Source organism: Grus americana, chromosome 2 (assembly GCF_028858705.1).
Source record: "Grus americana isolate bGruAme1 chromosome 2, bGruAme1.mat, whole genome shotgun sequence".
In the NCBI taxonomy this organism is placed as follows: Eukaryota; Metazoa; Chordata; class Aves; order Gruiformes; family Gruidae; genus Grus; species Grus americana.
Window position 1 is genome coordinate 24,569,612 of NC_072853.1, and position 21,721 is coordinate 24,591,332.

Here is a 21,721-nt window from a genome sequence, read left to right on the forward strand (position 1 = left end):
ACTACTAAAGTACTCCATTTTTGTTTTTCTTAGACACTTAGTGGTTGAGAACTATCAACAACTTAGCCAACTGTCAGTAATCAATTATTCCTATATGTAGGCTTATTTATTCGTTCATACAAAAGTTTCTTTGGTTAATAATATATTAATTATGAGAAATTGGCATCTGTCTTTTGAGACCTTAAAAAAGAATTGCTATAATTATTCCTTTATATTTCTACAATATTATATAATTATTTTAAAGGAACTAGTTAAAATAACTATGGTTCTTTTAAAGTGGACCATTTGAGTTATTCTGAATTTTAAATTGATACACCAAGTTGTATTTTTCTGAAGGTTTTAATATTTACTTTCATGCATCTTTCACGTGTTTGTATGTATATGTCTATGTATCTGCATGTATTGTGTGTGTATATATGTAACTTCACATGACAAGCAGTGTTAAAAATTTGTTTTTGTAGCATTTTGCCTTTAAGTCAATTTGATTGCAGTCCTTTAAGTGTCCTGAAGTTAGAAAGATGTAAAGATGACTTTTGTTGAGTGAAATACAACTACCCAAGGGGCATAAACAGCTTTCTAAGAGCATATTGTTAAAATCCACAGCAATTTAGAGGCAGAAACTGATTTTAGGAAGAGTAAACATAGGGAGGGAATTGTGAGCAGCAAGTCATCGTTACTAGGTATATCAATGAGAAGGAGGTAGAAAACAAGCTTAAAACGCTGTTTTGTGACACTTGTCTATGGAATTTGATGGGATTTGAGTGTGTGCTGAAAGTGAAGTTTTTACCTGTGTTGCTGATGGGTCTAAGCTTAAATGTGTGCTCAGTATTAAGTGTATACTCGGCTTGTAGTTGGGCTTTGTACATGTTAGGAACTTTTACAAAATCCTTGTTCTTTACCAAACTATATTATGTGTTTATGTAGCTACTACAGTGCTTTTACAAAAAGATAGCTGTGACTACAGCCACGTTTTTCAAAGGTGATGATGAGGTGTTAATAGTAAATGAAAGTATTTTACAGGATACTAAATTTTGCCAGCATGTAAATCTTCCTTTAATATATTGCAGCCTAGTTAGCTGTCTCTGGTGCCCTCTAGTGTTCTTTCTACGTGCACAAACCAGAGTTAAAGAGATTTTAGAGGCAAGCTGCCATATTTGCTTGTCTTGTTTCATTTTTTCTTTATCAGTCTTCATCCTTTTTTTTTCCTGTGAAAGTTAAACATGAAACAGAAAAATCCATGACTCTTTATCACCTCGGCTCATTTGCTTCTCTTATAATGTAGGCTCAGGTAATGATGTGCAAGGTCATCTTTTCTGTTAAAACTTCTCGTGTGATAATGAGATCTTTTGTGTTATAAGCATACTGAATATGCTGTCCTGACAATCAAGTCTCTATGGTTGCATTTTGCATGCTTTAAGGGTTGGGTTTGTTAATCTTCTAACTTATTTTGTAAATAAGAAGATCCAAGGAGTTAGTCCCATGGGGTTGCAGGGTATTGGCAATGTTTCATTTGTACTTACTTTACACTATGATGTTGTTCAGAGTTTCTGTAGTTTATTGTAATTTCTGTAGCATTTCAAGAGATATTAGTGCTCTTGCTTGTGCGCCCTTTGTGCTGCTACTGGTGTGTCAGATACTCCTGTCAAGTACAAGTTTGGTGCTTATTACTTGTATACAAGAGAACAGGAGACAGTTTAATTCCAGAATTAGCTGGTTTTATTGCTTGATTCTTGGATCTGTTTTCATAAACAGTATGAGAACATGACACTTCAGCTTTAATACCTTCTATTTTTTCCTGGTTAAAATTGAGATTGCATTTGTTTTTATTTAATCAGCGAGTTTACCTTTTTTAACAACAGATCAGAAGTTCTACAGCAATATTTACGAACTGTAAAGCACGAATCAGAATTTGTACAGAGGAATCGCTTTCAGCTCTTGTGTAAATGTGCACTTAAATAGCTTGGATCCACTGGATATTTTTATAAAGTCACTTTTTCAGATCCAGTATACTCTGCCACTGTATTAGCTAAATCTTGTATTTGTGAGAAATACTGGAATGATATTTCTGGAAGCAATCTGGCGTAACCCACAATATTAATTATTTTGGGGCATGCACAGACCCTGAAAAAGTTTTATATTGCTCACTCTCAGTACATCATTCCTGATCTAGGGAAATCACTAGTGATCAAAATTTTTGTGTACTTCCCTTTTGGGGACAACTATTCTGTTAGTACTGAGGTGAGTTATTGTGATCCTTAGTGTTCTAGGTACTAAAAGATAACTGTTCTTTTTGCTGAGAGACAAGAGTAAGATAAAGGCTTTTGACACTCTTAGACTGGAAAATGAAATGCTGTTCTTTGGAACAAATCCAGGTACTTGATTTGACTGAAGAAATAAAATATTTTTAATAAACCAGGACAGATACGAGGATGGTCATTTAGAACTCCATTTCATACTTGTTCGTATTGTTAGCCATTACTTTCTTCCACCGACATCTAAAATAAAACTTCTAAGCTTCAGGAAAATGTTTGTTTCATTTCTGATTTCAGTTTTAGTAAGGTTAGGACCATATGCACTGCACGTGGATATTAATAAAATAAATCAACTGTAACTGTGCCTTAAACTCAGAGATTTGCCTGCCTGTACATTAGAGACGCCACGTTTGTAGTGCTTAGTAGGAGAAATAGCAGTACATTGTCAGTCAGTTTTGCATTGTATTGCAGTATTGACAGGAGCCTTGGAAAAAATAACTTAATTGTTCTGACACTTTTAAAATGCAATGCAGAAAGACACTTCGGGACTTTACTTTCCGAGTACCCTTGTTAGGGAAAAGTGTAACTCATAGAAAACAGCCGGGTTAGTGAGAACGTTGCGGGGGAAATAAAGAAAATTAAAGTTGCCACCAGGAGGAGCAGTACCAAAATATTGTCATTTATTTACTGGCAGTCGTCTAGTGCTGTAGCTGCAAGCTCTCTGTATCTTTGGGAATATCATAATTTTTTTAAGGGCAGGGTACTAAATATTGTGTTTTAGAATGCAACTAAAAACCCCAAAAACAATACAAATGAAGAACTTCAATATTTTTACAAATTATAATCCGGAAAATAATGATTCTTTTGACATTTGAGATTGTAATCACAGACTTAGGTCTCTGTCCTGGTTTCAGTATGTTATGTTGTTAGCTGGACTCTCAGAATCAAAATTAGATCTATTTTTGTGTCTCTTAGTTGAGGTGTAATAGAATAATTTTCAGTAGCTGGTGTATTGGTATTGCTACGAACTGCAATTCTCTGTATCTGCTTAGGCATTAGAGAAACAGACACTCGGGCAACGTAGCTGCCTCCTGCACGTATGGCTGTACTAGAGGCAAATTGCTGGTGTGTCAGGGAATAACAGGAAAGGAAAGGAATGAGTTCAGAGAGAAATAGAAAGTGCCAGGCCTTGTAGGGTTTGGGCCTTGGGTTTATCTTTTCTGGTCCCGTCCTGTGTCTAGCCCCCCTCACCCCCTGCCCTTACAAGTCTCTTTATAGTTAAAAAATTAAAATAAATAACGCAATAGTAAGATTTAAGAAAAAGGGGAAGTTTGTTAGTGGGTCAAATCTTGTTTCAATGTTACATGTAGCAACAAGCATGTTATTTGTAATGGGCAAATTAAAAAAAAAAGTGTTATACAATAGTCTTTCTAGCTGTGTAGCTAGAATATTTTGCTAGTTGGGGATAGAGTTCATTTATAAATGAACTCAAGTAAAGTTTTGACACAACAGAGGAAATGCATGTATATGTCGTTATAAAATTGGCGAAAATAGCATTTGTATTTAAAATTTTAAAATTTGACATAAAGTGACTTCACAGTGATGGGTATTATTTCTTATATAATAAACAAGGAGAATGTTTTACTTTTTTTTTTCTTGGGGTAATAGATTTTACTCATATAGAAAATGTGTATACTGTCCATCATACGTTGTGATGTTTTGTAGACAATCTAAATCAGGCCTTGGAAAACAGTGGGATTTACCATTAATGTTTTCAAATATTGGTATTCTATGTGAATTTTATAACTCATTAACTGGATTGTCATTAGTTGTCTGTTTCACATTCCTGGCCCATTATTGTCACTGATTCAAAATGCTGCTGTATCTCTTCATGATATTAGCTCCCCCACCCACTTCAGTGGTTAAGTATGTGCTCTGCAGGTATTTTTCTACATAATATCAACAAGTTATTTTGCTCACTCTGGTGACAGAGGTTTTTAAAGAGAACTGAATACTTCAAGTAAGCCAAGTAGATTTTCTGTTTCTAAGGTGGACTTCCAAAACTATTTTGGAGGATTGTTTAATAGCTAAATTGAATGGAGTCTGTCATCTGGGTGCTGTGTGTAATGTAAGATGCTGGGCATGATACTTAGTTAAGGGTAATCAGCACAAATCCTTGATGATATTCAGGTGCAAAACAACCAAATCACTTTCTATAAATTGTGATACTGATTTTGGAACCCAGGGAGGTGTAGTGGGTCATGAAAATCACAGAGATATTCAAAACTGAATGCTGATGCAAAGCTGGTGTGCGGGCACCTTTCTGTTTTATCCATCCTGCCATGCATCTGTGAGAAAGAAGAAAGGTTTTATTCTTCCTTTATATGGAACATTTTTTATTTTGTAATTTATTTTTAAGTTTTAAACCTGGAAGTATAGCAGTACAACTAGGTCACATGAAGATTTAAAACTGATGAATGAACAACTAAATGATTGGTTCTTAACTTTGTGGGGGTTTGTTTGTTTGTTTGTTTTAAATGATCTGCTGCATTCTGGCAAATGTTTCTCCGTAGGATGAAGATGAGCTGGACTCTCACACCATGGTGAAGACCAGTTCAGAGAGTGCTGGTACCATGAGGGCCACAAGCACCATGAGTGAAGGCGCTCAAACAATGATTGAACACAACAGTACTATGTTAGAATCGGACTTGGGGACCATGGTAATAAATAGCGATGATGATGAAGAGGAAGATGGGACCATGAAAAGTATGTTGTTAATTTACTTTCCTTTTAATAGTGTAATATGTTTTCTCATACTGCATGAGAACATCGTATCATCAGTGGCTTTTCAGTGTCAAGTTCTGTGGTTTAAACAGGGAGAGAAGGGATATTTGTGTCTCTAAGTGCTCTCTGTATTTTGTGCAGAAAAAGGTGACTGTAGTGGGAGATTCAAAGCAGAAGCCTGGTTTGGGTCCTTTGCTAAGTCTCTCTGGAAGACTCTAAAGTTAGCCTTCTGTGAATTTTCCCTTTTACTACTTGTCTCTTGCTTTTTGCCTCCTGTCCCACATACATTTGGACCAGTTCCTTGGAGCTAAACTAAAGTGATGTGATTATGTGAGAAGCTGCTGCTTCAGTGTCAGTGATCCTAGGAACTCGTCATGACTCTCCGTGGGTTCAGCAATCAGCACGCATCTTGCTGCAAAATTGTTTTGTAACTCATGATCAATTAGCAGATTTTTATTTTAGAAGCGAGTTATTATTTGAGCATTTGTTGGAATGTAATTCAGTAATGCTTGGTTTAAGGCAATGATCAAAAGATTGTTGAAACCTAAGTAAAAAAGGCAAAATTTACTTCAGCAGCATGTGAGGGAGTATGTAACAAAGAGAAAAAAACACCTGCAAATGTTAAAAAGTATAAAATGATAAGTTACACTGGAATATGTATAAATACATATTTGTTAAATAGTTAACTTACATACGTAATGATGTACTCATTATTTGGCTGAAGCCTCCTGCAGAATGAGGCCTATTGAATTTAATAGAATTATTTGCTTGAATGGGCAGCATCAATAGATGAATCTAACTCAAGCTGTAGGTGCCTGATTTCATGAGGCACAATGTAATGTTTAACTCCAGGTAATTGTTTGGGGAGTCAGGTGGAGGTATATATAAAGCTAATGTCTTAAGAGTAGAATGCTTTATAGCAAACATAAAGTTGCTTTTGTGTTTGCATATATACACCTGATGTAATTTGTGCAAGATTAGTTGGAAGTGCAAAGCAGGAATATGTTTTCTTTGTGCTTTAATGTAAAGCAAATTGGAAGGAAGGAGGGGTTTTGTTGATTTTGTTTGTTTGGTTGGTTTTTTTGTTTGGTTTTTTTTTGTTTGTTTGTTTGGGGTGTTTGTGGTTTGTTTTGTTGTGGGGTTTTTTTCTACTGTTCTCAGCAATAAGATAGCAAGCATACCTGTTGATTAGTGATTAGTTTAAGTAGGATGATTCACCTCATGAAAACACTCACTATGTGCTTTAATTTGTTTTCATGCTGAAACAGAATATTTGCCTATTAAACTGTAAGGCTAATGGAGGGTTAGTACAAGCGAACTCAATCTCATCAATTTCTACAAGTTAAGGAAAGGATAAGTGATGCAAAAAAAGAAAAAATGGAAAGATATTACAGGCAAACATGGCGTAAAGGATAATAAAGTAATTCTTAGGGTGGAAGTATTATGAAGTAGGGTTTAGTGCAGTTTCTATGCACCCTGTCAAATCACTTCAGGCTTAAGAAGCAAGTCCTATATAAGTAGTATACCAAATCGCCCAACACTGTCCGTGTAGATTTTATATGTGCTGAGAGGAAATACCCGTTAGCATGCCAAACAGATCAAGAAGGTGTCATTAGGTTTGCACTGCAATCTCTTATCTGTGTCCTGTTTGTCTGCTATGTTGGTGGAGACTTTGGTTTTAAAATGTACTGTTATTTTTAATTTTTAATTGATTCTAGTAACAATCTGTAGTTAGAAAGGGAATTACCTTTCTACACCTTGGCATTTAGTCAGTGTAATTCTTAAACCCATTATTCCTTTTTTGTCAAAGAAGAATATACAGTCTTTGGGACAGCAGGTTTCTTTCCCTTTCCTTCCCCCACAGGTGACTGTCTTGAGAGTTGTAACTCCAGCAAAGGAAAGCCATCAAACTGGAGGTAGCCAAATTATTGGTTTCATCGTTCAGCTGGCAAGCAACAGGTGTAGTTCCAGCACTTACTTGCTGAACTTTCTTGTATTTTGCATTAGACAGCCAAAGATTAAAAACTAGAAATAATTCAAGAATGGGACTTCCACATCTCTCAGCTGAAAATAAATATAAATCATGTTCGCTGTAGCTGGTCCTCCTTTGGGTCTGTGATTCATGTGCTATTGGCTCTGAAGCAGGAGCAATAGCAAGTGTCCTGAATAAATGTCACCAGGAAGGGACATACAAATCCTTGCTTTCCCTGAGAGGCAGACATAGATTTTGTGCTTCCTTGTGCTTGACAAACCCACAAGATTTTGGTGATTGGTTGCTTTTTCCAATGTACCTTTATAGGCAAGGTGGGCACTTTCTAGATGTTTGTATGATTTGATTATAATAAATCAGAACAGGTAGCTTAAAAGTGTTTTTTTGATTCTTCTGAATAATAGAACATTGCAAACAAGAAGCTTGGAGAAGTAAACTTAGTGAACCAGGGAAGAGGGATTTCATTTCCTTCCTAGAGACACCAAATACTTATGACAAGCTTTTTTTTTTAATTGCTCTTGTGTTTAGTTTCATGTTTTGTTTCCTTCTGCCTTTTGTTTCCCTGCTCAAGGACAAAATAAGAAACAATAATAAGCTTTTATTTATAAGTGCCCATGCTTAGAGGCCTCTGGGAGCCATGACAGAAAATAACTAAAACCATATTTTTTTCACAAATAGGGAATTGTGCCCAGATAAAATTGGGATTTGGAACAAAAAGAGGCCTGTCATCCTACCCCAACATACAATATACAGCCTAGCAATAAACAACATTTATGCCTTCTTGCTTAGTATGCCTGTGCATGCTCTCAGCAGAGATTATGCAGTATATACCTGGAAGGAGGGAGGAAAATGCAGAATATGGAGGGGTGAGAGGACAGAGCTTAACTTTAGGAGGTTAAACATGGAATGGAAGAAAGAATGGGATTGATGGAAAGTACTACTACTTTTGTTCAGCTGCCTGGATTGTACTTATTTTCACGTAGAACCTTTTTCATATCTCAATTCAGAGACCAGTGTTCTGACCAGCTTCTCTGCATTCCCTTTATGGCTTTTTGGCAACGCTTAGCATTAGGGCTTTCTGGAGCACCAAGGGTACTTCTGATTGTTCTCCTGGCTCCTTTTCATTAACACTCTCCCCGCTTCTTACTTTTTGCCCTATGAGACATGAAATGTTTTAAGTTTAGTCAGTACAATCCTTAAACACATTCTTCCTTCTTATCAAACAGAGGAATATAATCTTTGGAGCAGCAGGTTTCCTTCCCCTCCATCCTCCCCCATAGGTGACTGTCTTGAGACCAGTAACACCAGTGAAGGAAAGCCAGCAAACTGGAGGTAGCCTGATGGCAAGTGATAGTTTCATCATTCAGCTGGCAAGTGACAGGTTTGGTTCCAGCACTTTCACTGAACTTTCTTATGTTACTATATCATGGGATCCTTGATTACAGTGGGGCATGGACCACACTGCAGAACCTACATTTTGGAAGGAGAATTCATGAGTTGGTTTTATTTATTTATTATTTTTTAGTGTTTTCTGTCCATCCAGTGTAAGAGATTGTGCCATACTCTAAGTCAGTCTCTGTGATAGGAGGTGGATGCTTGGGTAGCTCTGGAGTGATGCTTCATAACTCTTAGAAAGGCCTAAGTCCCACAGCTGTTTTTTCAACTGGCAAGCAAAAGCTATTGATACGTGTTTTCTAACAACCTGTGACCCAGCTCCTATAGGAATTCGGCCAGGAAGCTTATAATGGGCTGGTTTTAGTGGTACTGTAGCCTGGGCAGCCCCAGAGCCAGCGTGATCCACGGTGGAATGCTCTAGAACTTAGGGGGAGCCGAGAGCCGCCAGAAGCTGTCCGCATGTGTGACAGCAGCTGCTGAGACTTGGGCAGGGCCCGGAGCAATGGTGGCCAAGCCCCCCCACGCGTACTAAAGAAGCCCTTAGCGAGCATGAGTGACCAGGGCAGGCACGCAGGGAATGGAATGTGCATTCCTTCTTATTTTGAAATGTGTGTTTAGAATTATTTATTTTAGCTATGATATGTTTTTGAAGTAGTGTAATAGAGTTAGCGTTGTGTTATGTCATTGCATCATTCTTTTTATCCAGTATACTTTTTGAAAGACATTCTCTTACGTAACTATTTGGGGACATCCCCATTGGCTGTATTCTATCAGGGGTATTGCTGAGGTAAAACGTATGTTTTCAGCATCCATGGTGGTCTCTGTGTTCAACGACTTCCCAGCAATTTCTCAGACTGTTGTTTTTATTGTGGCTTTCTTCCCAAGGCCATCTTGAGGTTCTGGAGTGGGCAAGTATAGGGATGATAAAAGAGATTGATATTCTTAAATGTTGAAACTGTGACAAACATTTTAAAACATGATCATTTCTTGTTGAAGAGCAAAGAAAACTGAGAAGAACTGGAAAATCCAAATCCTCCTAGAATGGAACAGTCTGTTGCACAATAAATTTTTATTGCCAGTGTGGAGTGATACTGATTGTGCTGCAGATTTTTTTTGTGGCAAATACATGGTTTGTGTAAAAAGAAACTTACTGCATATTTGAGTGAATTAATCATCCTTAAAGGAATCTTTATGTATTGTACTTTTAGATCTCTTGGTTCTTGAAAGACAGTTGACAAGATACCATTACTTTGTTGTTTGTGAAAGTTAGAAAAAGTGCTTTCAGACCAAAGCCATCTTCTAATAACCTTACGTTTTGGGAAAAAAAAAAGTGCAACCTACATCAGTTTACTCTGGCATAAAGAGCCTAAGTGTTTTATAAAGTCAATACAAAAGAGGTAGGAGCCTTCACAGGGCCTTTAAACTAGTAGGTGTCAACCTATCCCATTTTCCATAAAATGCTAACTAGATTTTTTTTGTGTTAGGTTAGCTAAAGATCTGAAAAAGAATCTCTTTTTTCATTTAATTATTTATAAAAATAAAATAAAACCTTAAAAATAAATCTTCAAATAAACTCTTCATATTTTTTTAAATTGGGAGAAAAAACAAACTTTGAACACCTCTGGTCCCATTGTTTTGCAGGCATAATATTTATGGGTTTGTGTGTGAGGTTTTGTATTTACAGTGAAGGAAAGCAGCTCTTGTTCTTTTAAATGGGTTAACTAATTGTATACTAAATTGGAATCAGAATTGAGTTCTAAATTCTTATTTAGCAAAGCAAGCAGAACAAGTCCTCAAAGTGTAAAATAGATGTGCTGTGTTCATTTTGGTGTAATTCCAGGCCTGTTGACCCACTTCCCTTAATATGGATTTGATAGCGAGGAATTTGGAAGAGTTGGTTGGTTTTACGTATGTCGACAGTCTTGTATTACATATATAAGGAAGATAATTATAAGTAGCTCTAAAACTTAAGAGCAGTGCTTGGAAAATCCTTAGTATTTTCTGTTACATGAGAGGAGGGAGACTATCTTACCTGTAATGGGCCAACATTTTGGTACGTTAGAGTTTCTAACAGAGACACTGGTAATCTTCTTGTTTATAAGTGTGTCTCAAGGATGAAACATAAGTACAACCATCTCAGCAGAAGAGAAATATTGGTTGTGAAAAGCCAGCAATGTGGTGCCCTATCTTTTTGGTACAAATAGTTTCAGGGTTTTGGGGCAGCGATCAGCAAGTAATAGAAAGTTTGTATTAAGAAAATGCATTGCATTTCTGTTTTTAATTCCATCCCCTTCATCCTACTACCTTCTCTTGGATCTGTTTTCTAAATTTATGCTTTACTAAAGTTTAGATTCTTCTATTTTTCCCCTTTAGTGCTTATTTCTGTAGTTATTTGGCATCTCTGCTGTTTACTTCTCATCCCTTCATTGGTCCCAGACTCAAGAGATCCAGAAACCTCATTCAAGTGATCTTGAGTTCAGTGGGAGATTCTGGAGAAAGAAGTATCTACTATGTGGTCTGTTAAATTCAACCTGGAGTTTAGTTCACTGACTGTTTTTGTATGGTTGTAATTGTCATTAATTAAAAGATGGTGAGTAGCAATAACTGTGATCTGGGCTTAGAAAAGAATATTAGAAATGAATATGGCAACAACTCAGAGAAAAACACACTAAAAAATATGGGGAGGAGAAGGTGTATATGTAAACATGGCGGACTGAATGGAGGAATCATTGTGGAGCTGAAGAGAAGCAATAGGAGTCAAGTGCAGTCAAGCCTAGAGCATAAGCAAGGTAGTAGAATACCACATTCAAAAAGCCAGAAGAAATCTTACTAGAACAGCATGATATAGAAAAAGCAGAAAGAAAAGAACAAGTGAATGTGCTATAAAAGATGACAGTACAAAAATAAGCATTAATGAAAAATAGGCTGATATTAACCATGCAGCAAATTAGAATGAATTAAAAAAATCTTGAGACGGAGGGAATGGTTTACCACGGGAAGAGATGATGAAATAAGAGGTGAAAGAGGAGGGGAACAAAAATTTAGTGAATTAATAAACACAACTGTATAGCCAGATATGAAGATCAGCAAGTCCTAGTGATCATGTTAAACACAAGCTCACAAGATATTTCCAGTGGTTTTCCATTTCACTTGTTAAGTAGTTCAAATAAAAATTCCTAATTATTTTATTATGCTTATAATTAAAAAGTATAGTTCTACCTGTGGGCTGGTGTTGTTTTTATTTTGGTTTTGGTTTTTTTTGTTTGTTTTGGTTTTGTTTTAGCTTGATTATTTATATTTCTCATCCTGTTTCGTATTTTACTTGTGAAAATGTATTTCACATTTCTCTATGTGGAATGTGTTACACTGCAAGCGAGTACACAGTTCATGAGTCAATGCTACACAGAATATGGTCTCTGAGGTGACAGTTATGTAGAAGGACTAAAGCATTTCTTATGTTTTATTTATTGTTCTATTTAGTAATGAACTTGCTTTGAAATCCCACAAATGAAAACAAATTTCTGTCATTTTGGGTTGTAGATAATTTTTTTTTACATTTAGTTTCATGAAAGGGATAATAGAATGGGAGTTCATGCTGATCTCGACCTGCTTAGTAAAGCTTTTGCAGCTGCGTAGATGATGACAGAAATCCTGCAGGGTTTCTACACCATGGAGATAGGGTGCTTTGAGTGTGATCCCATCGTTTGCGGAGAATCCTCATTGCCAATGAATTTAATTAAGCAGTGTCTAGACGTAGTTTGTGCAGTTGTTTTTTGCAAGTTCTTTTTCTAAATAATTTTTAAATCGTACCTTTGGTGAAGCTGATGGAACTCTGTTGTTTCCTACAAGTGCCTGTGGACCAGGCCTTGAAGTTAGGGGCATTCAGCACCCAAAGGGATTCTTAGCACCTTGTGTTATTCAGTCTCTATAACAACAAATAGATATCGCATGAAGTAACTTCTAATATTATTTGTGTGTGCAACTCTGAAATGTCTTGAACATTTCTCCACATTGTATCTTGCTACAAAAATTATCATTCTTCGGCTATGAGCTTTTATGCCAAAGATCCTCAGGGGACAAATGGAGGCTTGCACCAGATACAGATGACTGTATTAGTTTCTGTAAAATCCAAGAAAATTAATTAATAGAGTTTATTTTATAGTGCAGTAACTCTTTAATTTTTTTTTTTTTTTTTTTTAAACTAAGGAAATGCTACTTCACCGCAAGTTCAAAGACCTTCTTTCATGGACTACTTTGATAAACAAGATTCCAAGAATAAAAGCCCTGAAAACTGTAATCAGAACATGCATGAACCTTACCACATATCCAAAAACGTTTTCCCTGATAACTGGAAAGTCCCTCAAGATGGAGACTTTGATTTCGTAAGTACATTTTTATTGTTTACTTTCTTGCATGCTGTTTATTTTATATGTGCCAAAAATAGTTAATCCCTTTGTGTAACTATGTTAATACAACAAAAATAAGTAAACTTTCAAGGATACCATCCAGTTATTTAATCTTAATGCCTTATCCTGGTCGTTGAAATAAGTACATTTGCTTAACGCAGGAGCTTTTTAATAAGGAGTGATATGTGACATTATGAATATACTTCTTTGTAATGACTTTTTTTAAAATATTTTTGCTTTTTTATGTGTTATAACAACTTTAAAATTCGACCCAGTTCTAGTTAAAAAAAAATAATGTTGCCACCAGCCATGGAATATTGTTGTCATGTTTGCTGAGTATCTCAGTAAAATGATAAGAGTTTTAAACTGGATTGGAGTCATTTAATCGATCTCCTTGGAGGTGGTTAAGATCGCCTACTGTTTTACACAAGCCAGCTTGTTGGTACTATTCCAATAGCGCACATCTCTCTACATAGAATTATTCTTTCTAACACCAGTCTGTCTGTTTGAGGGTAGGATTTTTCCCCCTCCAAAATTTGTGTAGTTTATTTCTTTTTGCCTATGTTGCAAATTATAACGGGCAAAAATAATATGTTCTTAAGTTATAGGTTGCTCTTAAAGTGAAATAAATAATTACTGTTTAGAGACTTGTAGATAATTATACCTGCTTTTCACCTTTGTTATTTTTAACATATTTGCATGAAAGAATTTAGTTTATCTGTTGTAGATTAAATATGTTCTTAACTGCAGTGCAGTAGCTAAATGTGATCACATGGCACCTTTTTGAAAGTACACTTGGGATTTGGAGAAAAATGTTGTGTTTAATTTTAGGTGACAGCTGTAGGTGTGGGATTTTTTTCCCAGTTTTCACTTACTGCATTTCTACGTAAAGCTGACTCTGAAGTTTAAGCTACTGGAGTAAAGCCAGTTAAATAGCACAGCACAAGCTGTTGCTGCTGGAGAGTTTTGATTAAGTTGAATTTTGGTTTGGGTGGGGTTTTCTAAGGCTTTTTTTTTTTTTTAAACCATAAAATGCAATAGTCATCATCCTGATAATTGACTAACAAAATAATTATTTGCACTATTCATTGGAAAATAACTGGCTGTTATTTAAGTGGTGTTATTATAGTGGCAATAAAATTCCCCTTAGAACAATTTAAAATTCATCCTATCTTTTCCATTACTTGTTAAGAAATGCAAGCTGAAATGATTCTTCTTGTAAATGCTAAGATCATGATTCTGGAAGTGCTTATCCGTGAATAATTCACACATGGATAATCCTGTGGAGCTTGTTGACGTTGCTTGTACATATGAAGTTGCCTTCTTGAAATAGGAATTTGTTCTAGAACCAAACCTGAGGAGGTCTCATCTTCAGAAACTAAGTGCTCTTTGTGTTGTATGTAAACCTTGCTGGGGGTCTTAGACTGGCAAGTCAAAGACTTGAGAATCGTTCTACGAATCATAGAATGGTTTGGGTTGGAAAGGACCTTTATAGGTCATCTAGTCCGACCCCCCTATCATGGGCAGGGACATCTTTGACTAGTTGCTCAAAGCCATGTCCAGCCTGACCTTGAACACTTCCAGGGATGGGGCATCCACAACTTGTCTGGGCAACCTGTTCCAGTGCCTCATGGAAGTTATGTGATGTGCAGTTTGTCCTTGGCTTCCTAAAAAGGCGGTGTTGTAAGGCTTGTTGCTACAAAATTATTCTGATTTAAGACCAAATAGGATTTTAAAAAAATCAATAGTTATTTGCATGGGCAATGTATGTAGTTAGTTGGGCAGGGGGGATTTTGTTTTAAGCATGACAAAAGCCAAATACTTCCATGGATAAGCCAGCCTAAGAAGGAGTTTAGGAAGACTCTTCAGTAATGGCTGAACTGCTTCAGAGTAGTCCACTCAAGCATACATTTCTCTGAAGCATCTGGTACCAGCTGATGTCACACAGGATATTCGTTTTAACAGCCTGCTGGTTTGAACCATAGGCAATCATTATTTATTTATATATTCTAGAAACACTTCTATTTCTATTTTAGACAGCGACTGGCAGTATTGGTAAGTGGCCTGCAAGAGACTTTGTGAAAAGATAAATCAGTGGGCAGCATGCATAATATATTGTCTGCTCTTTGTGAAATCAACATGAATGTTTTCAGTTGCTGACATGAAGTCTTTAAATGATTCATGAAAGGGATAAATAATGGAAACTTTTTATACTAAATAATTCCATTCTATTTTGTTTAGCATTAGCCTTAATAGGATCTAGAAAGGGATCCTAACAATAATTGCTGGTAGTCATAATTTTATTTGAAGAAGGGATTGATATGCTAGAACTAAAATAGAAATGATCAAAATCTATCTTAATGCTAGTATACTCTAATAGTACTCCAGCTTTCTATGTAGAAGAGGAGGGATGCTCTGTAAGTTGGAGGTCACGGAACTCATTTGCTGAATGGTATCATTGTTCTTACATACCCATATACCCTTGTGGCAGCCAGCAAGCCCTTTACTTGTGAGCCAGGGCAGAATGACAATGCCATGCTAAGGAGAGATATTCAAATGTATCGAATGGAAAGACTTAGAAGTTTATTAGTGTATGTGTCTCTTACAGCATAAACTAGAGAAGCAGAAACGTCATTGAGGTGAAAGGGAGAAGGAAGAAAAAACCCAATCCTTATAAATCCCTACAATTAATCAGTTTCTATTTCTTTGTATAAGGTGAGATCTGCAGAATTGGGAGCTAGTTCTTGTGGCCAAATGGAATACTTGCTTTAGGTCGCAGTGATAGTTTATCCTATTCCTAGTATATTTTATTGTTTGATAAAACAATACATAGTTATTTCATTTGTTTAAATGTACAAATACATGTAATGCAGACAGAGCAGATTTTCTTACACACTTGCTGACATTTTTAGGTAATGTAAATAAACGATACAGGAAACTTTTCTCATAAGGTGGATAAATGAAGTATAAAATAATGCAAAAGGAACTTAGCGCTAGGTCTGGTTTGAAAGTTTTTGTGTGGGCATAGTTTTCTGACCTGACGTAAATGTTTTAAAAACTCCTTGCCAATGAAAATAGAAGACTTTTCCAAGAAAATAAGATGCTTTGGTCATCAATGTGAGCTTTAAAAAAAGTAATTTTAGCAGTGTTTTTTCTTCCATAAGTACATATTTATGCTTTGTTTTTCACTGTTGAAGTACATCTGTTTTGAAATTTAAAATCTGATCTTATTTCTTTTTCACTAATGCCATATGGGAATTTGAGATCCATCTCTGACTGTTGGTCTTACAGGCCTTCAGTTCTATGATTAATCTGTGCTGGTTAGTGATGTCATGTTTCATGAATTGATGAGAAAAAATTGCCACTGCAGACCATCAAGTTTTGCATTGTATTGAATCAGGTATATTGTAAGTAACTTTTAATTAGCATTAATTCTGGTACTATATAGTCACCTTGAATATTACATTATTCCAAATTTACCCTATTATGTATGCTTCAGGACTAAAATGCTGTTTTTCATGCATAAGAGCTGTTTGGGGGATTTTATACTACATTTCTTTGTGCTTTAAAAAAAACCCAAACAACCAACCCCAGACATTTTTGAGCATTGTCTTTTCTGTGACTAGGAATTTGTATAGGGTTGCTTTTTCTGATCTTTGTTTTCAGTTATTTTGTTGTCTATTTTTGTTGTCTCATGGTAAATTCTGAAAACCAAAAGTTGTGGGTCTTTTATATCAGTGAATCTTAGGGAAATGTATTTCTGGGGAAGTACTTGCAAATGTTTTGGTTCCCCCCCCCCGCTTCAGCCTTTGAAATGGAAGTGTTGAAGCCCTGAGAGGATATAAATCTTACAAAAAACAAACTAGTGTTTATTCAAAGTTCAGCTTCTATATTAAACTTTTAATATATATTTCACACTCAGGGATCATTATGGATTTTCTTTTTCAATGAATATTATCAGACTATAGACAATTCTTTTACATGTTTTCATTATTTTTAAGGGGCATGCAGTGGATGGCAAAATTAAAGCAATGTTTTTAACCCTAATTCTGTGAGTTTTACTTGGAGTTAAGTGACGTTTTATTCACAGTAAACCTTGATGCCGGTAAGCCTAATCAGCAAGATACTACTCATTGTGAGGAAAAACGGCATAATGTATTTGAATAAGTAAAGATGCAGTAAAGCTATATAGTGTACGAGTATGATATTCATAGAAATGTTAATGATGCGTGGCATAAGCAGCTTTTCATAATGAGCCTTAACTGTTTAATGGGCTCACAAGTCAGCACTTTGGATCAGAGTGTGGAGTTAGAGCAAACAACGTGTTTGTTTTGACCATCGAAGTGACCAGTCTGTTTAAGAACAGTTGTTTTTTATACATATTGTGTACTTGTATGACCATGTTGCTATTACGATAGCTTAGTTCTTTCCATGGGGAATGTTTTCCATGAGATATGTACATGCTGGAGAGAGCTGTGTATTAAATGAGCAGTATAACTGCAAGGTGTTGTTGAAGCAGCTTGCTCAAATTTCTTTTTGTCTTTCACAGTTGAAGATTTTGTGATATTTTGTGTAGCATGTATCACATTTTTATGGGCATTATAGAAGATAGTTTTCACCAAAAAAGGTGAACTTTTAATAAGCAAGAAGTGCTCAAAATTTTTATCATGTGGGGAAAAGCAGGTAAATTTAGTTTGCTAGATTGATGTGCTATGTGTTCGTGTTGTTAAATAACCTGCTGCTTACATTTTTACTGTATCATGACATTTTACATCTCATTAAGATGTACAATTGCTCTGTAAATCCTTCTGCCCCTTAGTAACGTCTGTTAGTGTGGAACACGATGTTAACAAAGGATTTACATGAACTGCAGTGAAGTGATATCTAATTGATGATAACCTGTGAATTAACATTACTCAGAATGAGTTGCTAAACTTCATTTGCACTGATTGAATATATTATTTCATTTTATATGAGTCATTTACTTTTTGTTATGAGATGATAAAATGTAAAAAGGCAAATCTATTTATTATAGCAATGCTAGGGTAACGATTTCTGTCTTTAGTAGAATTATTTCCAAACAGGAATGGTATCCAGATTGTTAAATATTAAACAGTGAACATGTAGATCATGTTTTGCAGTAACTGCAGTATCATGTTTAAGTAGATGCATTTTGGGTGACTTAAAGATTCTGGAACAGCAACAAAAATTTAAAAAGCCATCTGTTACCCTAGGCAGAATGTTTCCCTGGGTTTCAAACAGAACAAATACATTAGAATATAATCATTGTGAAATAATAGTATTGCAGATATTGAGCACTTCAGTTAACATTCATAAATGTATAATGTGACAATTGATCTGGTAAAAAATTAAATACCATAAAATAACTGAAGACCATACAGAATTTAATTAAAACTTCAGTAATAAAGCTAGGCTGAGTTAGCTTCCTTGGAAATACTTCTTTGTCCAAAACCTTGGCTGGGTTTACTCTGATTTTATTTAAGCAGCAGATGAGTTTGCTTGGTACAGTCTTCTTTCTATTAAATGGGAATGGATGTATTTCATCTATTTTCAGTCATTTCAGATTCTCCTCTAAGTAATTAAAAAATTTTAAATTAAATATTAACAGGTATTAATTTTGCTTTGTTTTTAATTAGTTGCTTGAATATCATGAAGCATTTCCAGATGCTGACAGGAAGAACGTTTTCTTAACTAAGCAAATATGAAACTTAGGTTTCTGGGTTTGCATGGGCCGTCTGCGTATGAGATGAACAGTCGTATTATTGGTGTCAATGGTCTGCATGCAGAATTTCAGTCATTTCAGTTCAGACACAGCTAACCGAGGAGGGACTGTAAAATGAATATAATGAATATAATATGCTTTATGTAGCTCATTTTGTGAGGACAGTGTGAACCTCAGCAGTGAAGGTTTTCTGTGCCTCTTCTAATTAGGCGGCTGGTACAGCAGCTTCTTGTGTATTGAGTGTTTATTTTAAAAAATCAAAGTTGTGGGGGTAATTCAATGGGAGAGAGATTCGTGTTAGGACTCCACTGTGGATGGTTTGCAGGTCATGGTCGTGGTTTGTTCAGCTTATCGTGCAGCTGTTCAGGCAGGCAGTAGGGGAGGTTGTCCCAGCCTGGCATGTAAACTACAAACGTAGTATTGGGTATTGGTTGGGTTGGGGATTTTTTGTTTGTTTTGGTTTTGGTTTGGTTTGGGGTTTGTTTTGTTTTGTTTTGTTTTTCATTAGGCAAGGAGAACACACCAACTTATTACACTTTTAAAAAAAAAATTAAAAAATTCTGCAGGTCAAATACTGACTGATTTAACTAAATCCTGTTTGTATATTCTGACCACAGAAGGAGAATTATTTTTCTTGCAGAGAGTGGGGGAATACACTACCTGAGCAGAGTGTTTCTCCAACTGATATTGAATATAGGATCCTTTCTCTTTGAATACGTCCCTTCCCCTATTAGTATAGAAGTAAATAATTGAAAATCAGGCCTAGTAATTTGGTCTTATATACAACTAAATTGTTTAGGCTGTAAAACAGAATCAGTCCTTTCCGTTTATCTTAAATTGTAGGTTTATTTTAAAGCTGTTACTCTGATCATGGAGTCATTTATGCCAAAGTGCAAGTGCTGTACTTCTGCAGTTTTGGAAGGTGAATTGTGCTTTCTGACAAAGATTATATGAATTTTGTATCCTAAAACAGCACAGAAAACACCCTTCTATGCCAAAAAGCTTTTTGCATTCTTACATGTAAAAAACAGAATTAAAAATTTTTACTTATCATTGACATATACTCTGAAGACAAGACAAAAACTCAGGCTGGAATTGCTGCAATTTATTTGAAGTTACATAGTAATAAAAACGTCTAATAGGATAATAATGTACGACAGCAGATTGCCTCAGAGGGTTGCAGAAGTTGCCGTTGTTGTGGGTGTTGAAGACCTGGTGAGATAAACATGTCAGGAGTAGTTTTGGTGGCGTTGATCAAGCTTGGAGCAGAGGATCGTTTTAGGTGACCTCCTCCTCTAAATGTTTCCAATGGCCTTATTATGGCTTTTTAAGCTATGGCTGATGTTTGCAGTCATAAAAGATGTCAAGAACACATCAGTCTTACAAGCTCAAGCTTTCAAAAATAGTGACATACTTAATTTGTTTATTAGGAGCGTCAGTATTTTGGAGGAGCTAGACCTTGGGTAACCTTGACATTTTTTGCAATTAGCAGTCAACTATTACTTCCAAACACAAGTCTGCCTCTGGAAAACTTCAGCCAAGATTCAGTCAATAAAACGTAACCGTGTTTTCTCTCCCGAAAGTTTAGAGTATCCCTGCCGTCTTATTGTGTCATGTCAAATAGTTTCAATTTGTAATTTCAATGTGTTTTTTAATTACAAAATAGTTTCTAGTGAGAAGACACTTTAAAACTTATTTTTCAGCCAACTTTCTTCATATAGACTTAAGAACGAAACTACTTCACTCCCAAAAAGTTTAAATGCTTGCATCATCTAACCCACCCCCCCCTTATTTTTTTCTCATTACCTCGAATAGTGAGACTGAAGCGTAGTTCTAGTGTATATATTCAGTTATACAGCAGGTCTGTAATTTGTGCGTAGTTTAAGGAGAACAAAGGAAAGAAATAAGTGAAGCTGATGAGCTGGGGCAGCGCTGCTGGTTTAAAGTAACATCTTGTTACCTTAGTAACCAGTTGTCTGTAGTAATACACCTCTTTGAGATCATTGTGTAATAGTTAAGTAATGTATATAGCCTAGAAAGAGCTTGGAAATACTTGGAAAAAACAGTTGTGGCTGGACAAGTTTTAGATGAACCTTTTTGGTCCATCAGACCAATTCAGTTTCAGATCTCTCTATTCTGTTTTCTCTTACAAAAAAAAGGGGGGGGGAAGATATTTAATCCAAATAGTTTCCATGTTGCATGAATCACTGTTAATGTCAAGACAGCATACCACACCTTTGTGTGTAATGTCTGATCCCTGAACGGAGTGCTGACACCAAGAGATGTGTGTTCTACTTCAGGGTTTCAGCAGAATTCTTTGAAATCATCTCTATGACAGTATCATGAAAATTAACCACCAAGAAACAAAAATCTGTTCTCCTACTCTTTGCGATGATGATTAATGATAATGAAAAGAAGTAAAAATAAATCTTGCCTCAGGAGAGTGGGCGACTGGAATTTTGCAAGACTGTTTTAAGTTAATTTTTGTAACTCCTTAGTTTTCAAGATTTTCGAAGAGGATTTCCTCATTATGTGTTTTGCTAAAGAACATGGGGTGGGTTTTTTTCAATTTAGCTTTTTTTACCCTTTTTTTTTTTAAATTTTTACTGGACTCAAATAGGAGTATGAGACCTTGTCAGATAGGATTCTAGCAATTTAACAGAAAAAATTTGTGGATTACTTCGGTGTCCATGTGGCTAACTCAATAGTCAAAAAGCTTGTATTAGATTCCTGTGCCTCATGTTTTGATCGGCAGCCAATAAGTACCATGTGTAGACTATATATTAAGCATAGATGTTAACAATATTTCATAAACAAAATACTGGAAATTAAATGGCTGACATTTAATACTATTGAGCTTTATGAAGAACGGAAAAAATTTGGTGCAGTTTTTGTTTGCAAACAACTTGTAGAATCTGAAGAAAGAGACTTCTGCATTAAGGCACTGACTTCAAACAGAGGGCTTGTAATACTTGGAGTTCTTTGTTATTTGGAATCAATATCTTCAGATATCTGATTAGATTGGACTTAGCACACATTTACCAAAAGCAAGGATTGCCCAGAATATTCTGGTTTACATGTAAATTTTATTTCCTTTTCTTATAACTTGCATAACTCAGAGATAAAAGGGAACTCCTATGAAACTTGAAAG

The 21,721-nt window shown here is 35.7% G+C and overlaps 1 protein-coding gene across 2 annotated transcripts in view; it reads left to right on the plus strand.

The window, feature by feature from the left end:
- The window catches only part of STK3 (serine/threonine kinase 3), a 146,864-nt gene that overhangs the window by 84,741 nt on the left and 40,402 nt on the right, over window positions 1-21,721 (plus strand). For both annotated transcript variants that reach the window (XM_054816356.1, XM_054816355.1), the window contains 2 exons: window positions 4,826-5,018; window positions 12,628-12,803. In XM_054816356.1, coding sequence (XP_054672331.1) covers window positions 4,826-5,018; window positions 12,628-12,803 — 369 coding nt within the window. The remainder of the gene's footprint in view (window positions 1-4,825; window positions 5,019-12,627; window positions 12,804-21,721) is intronic.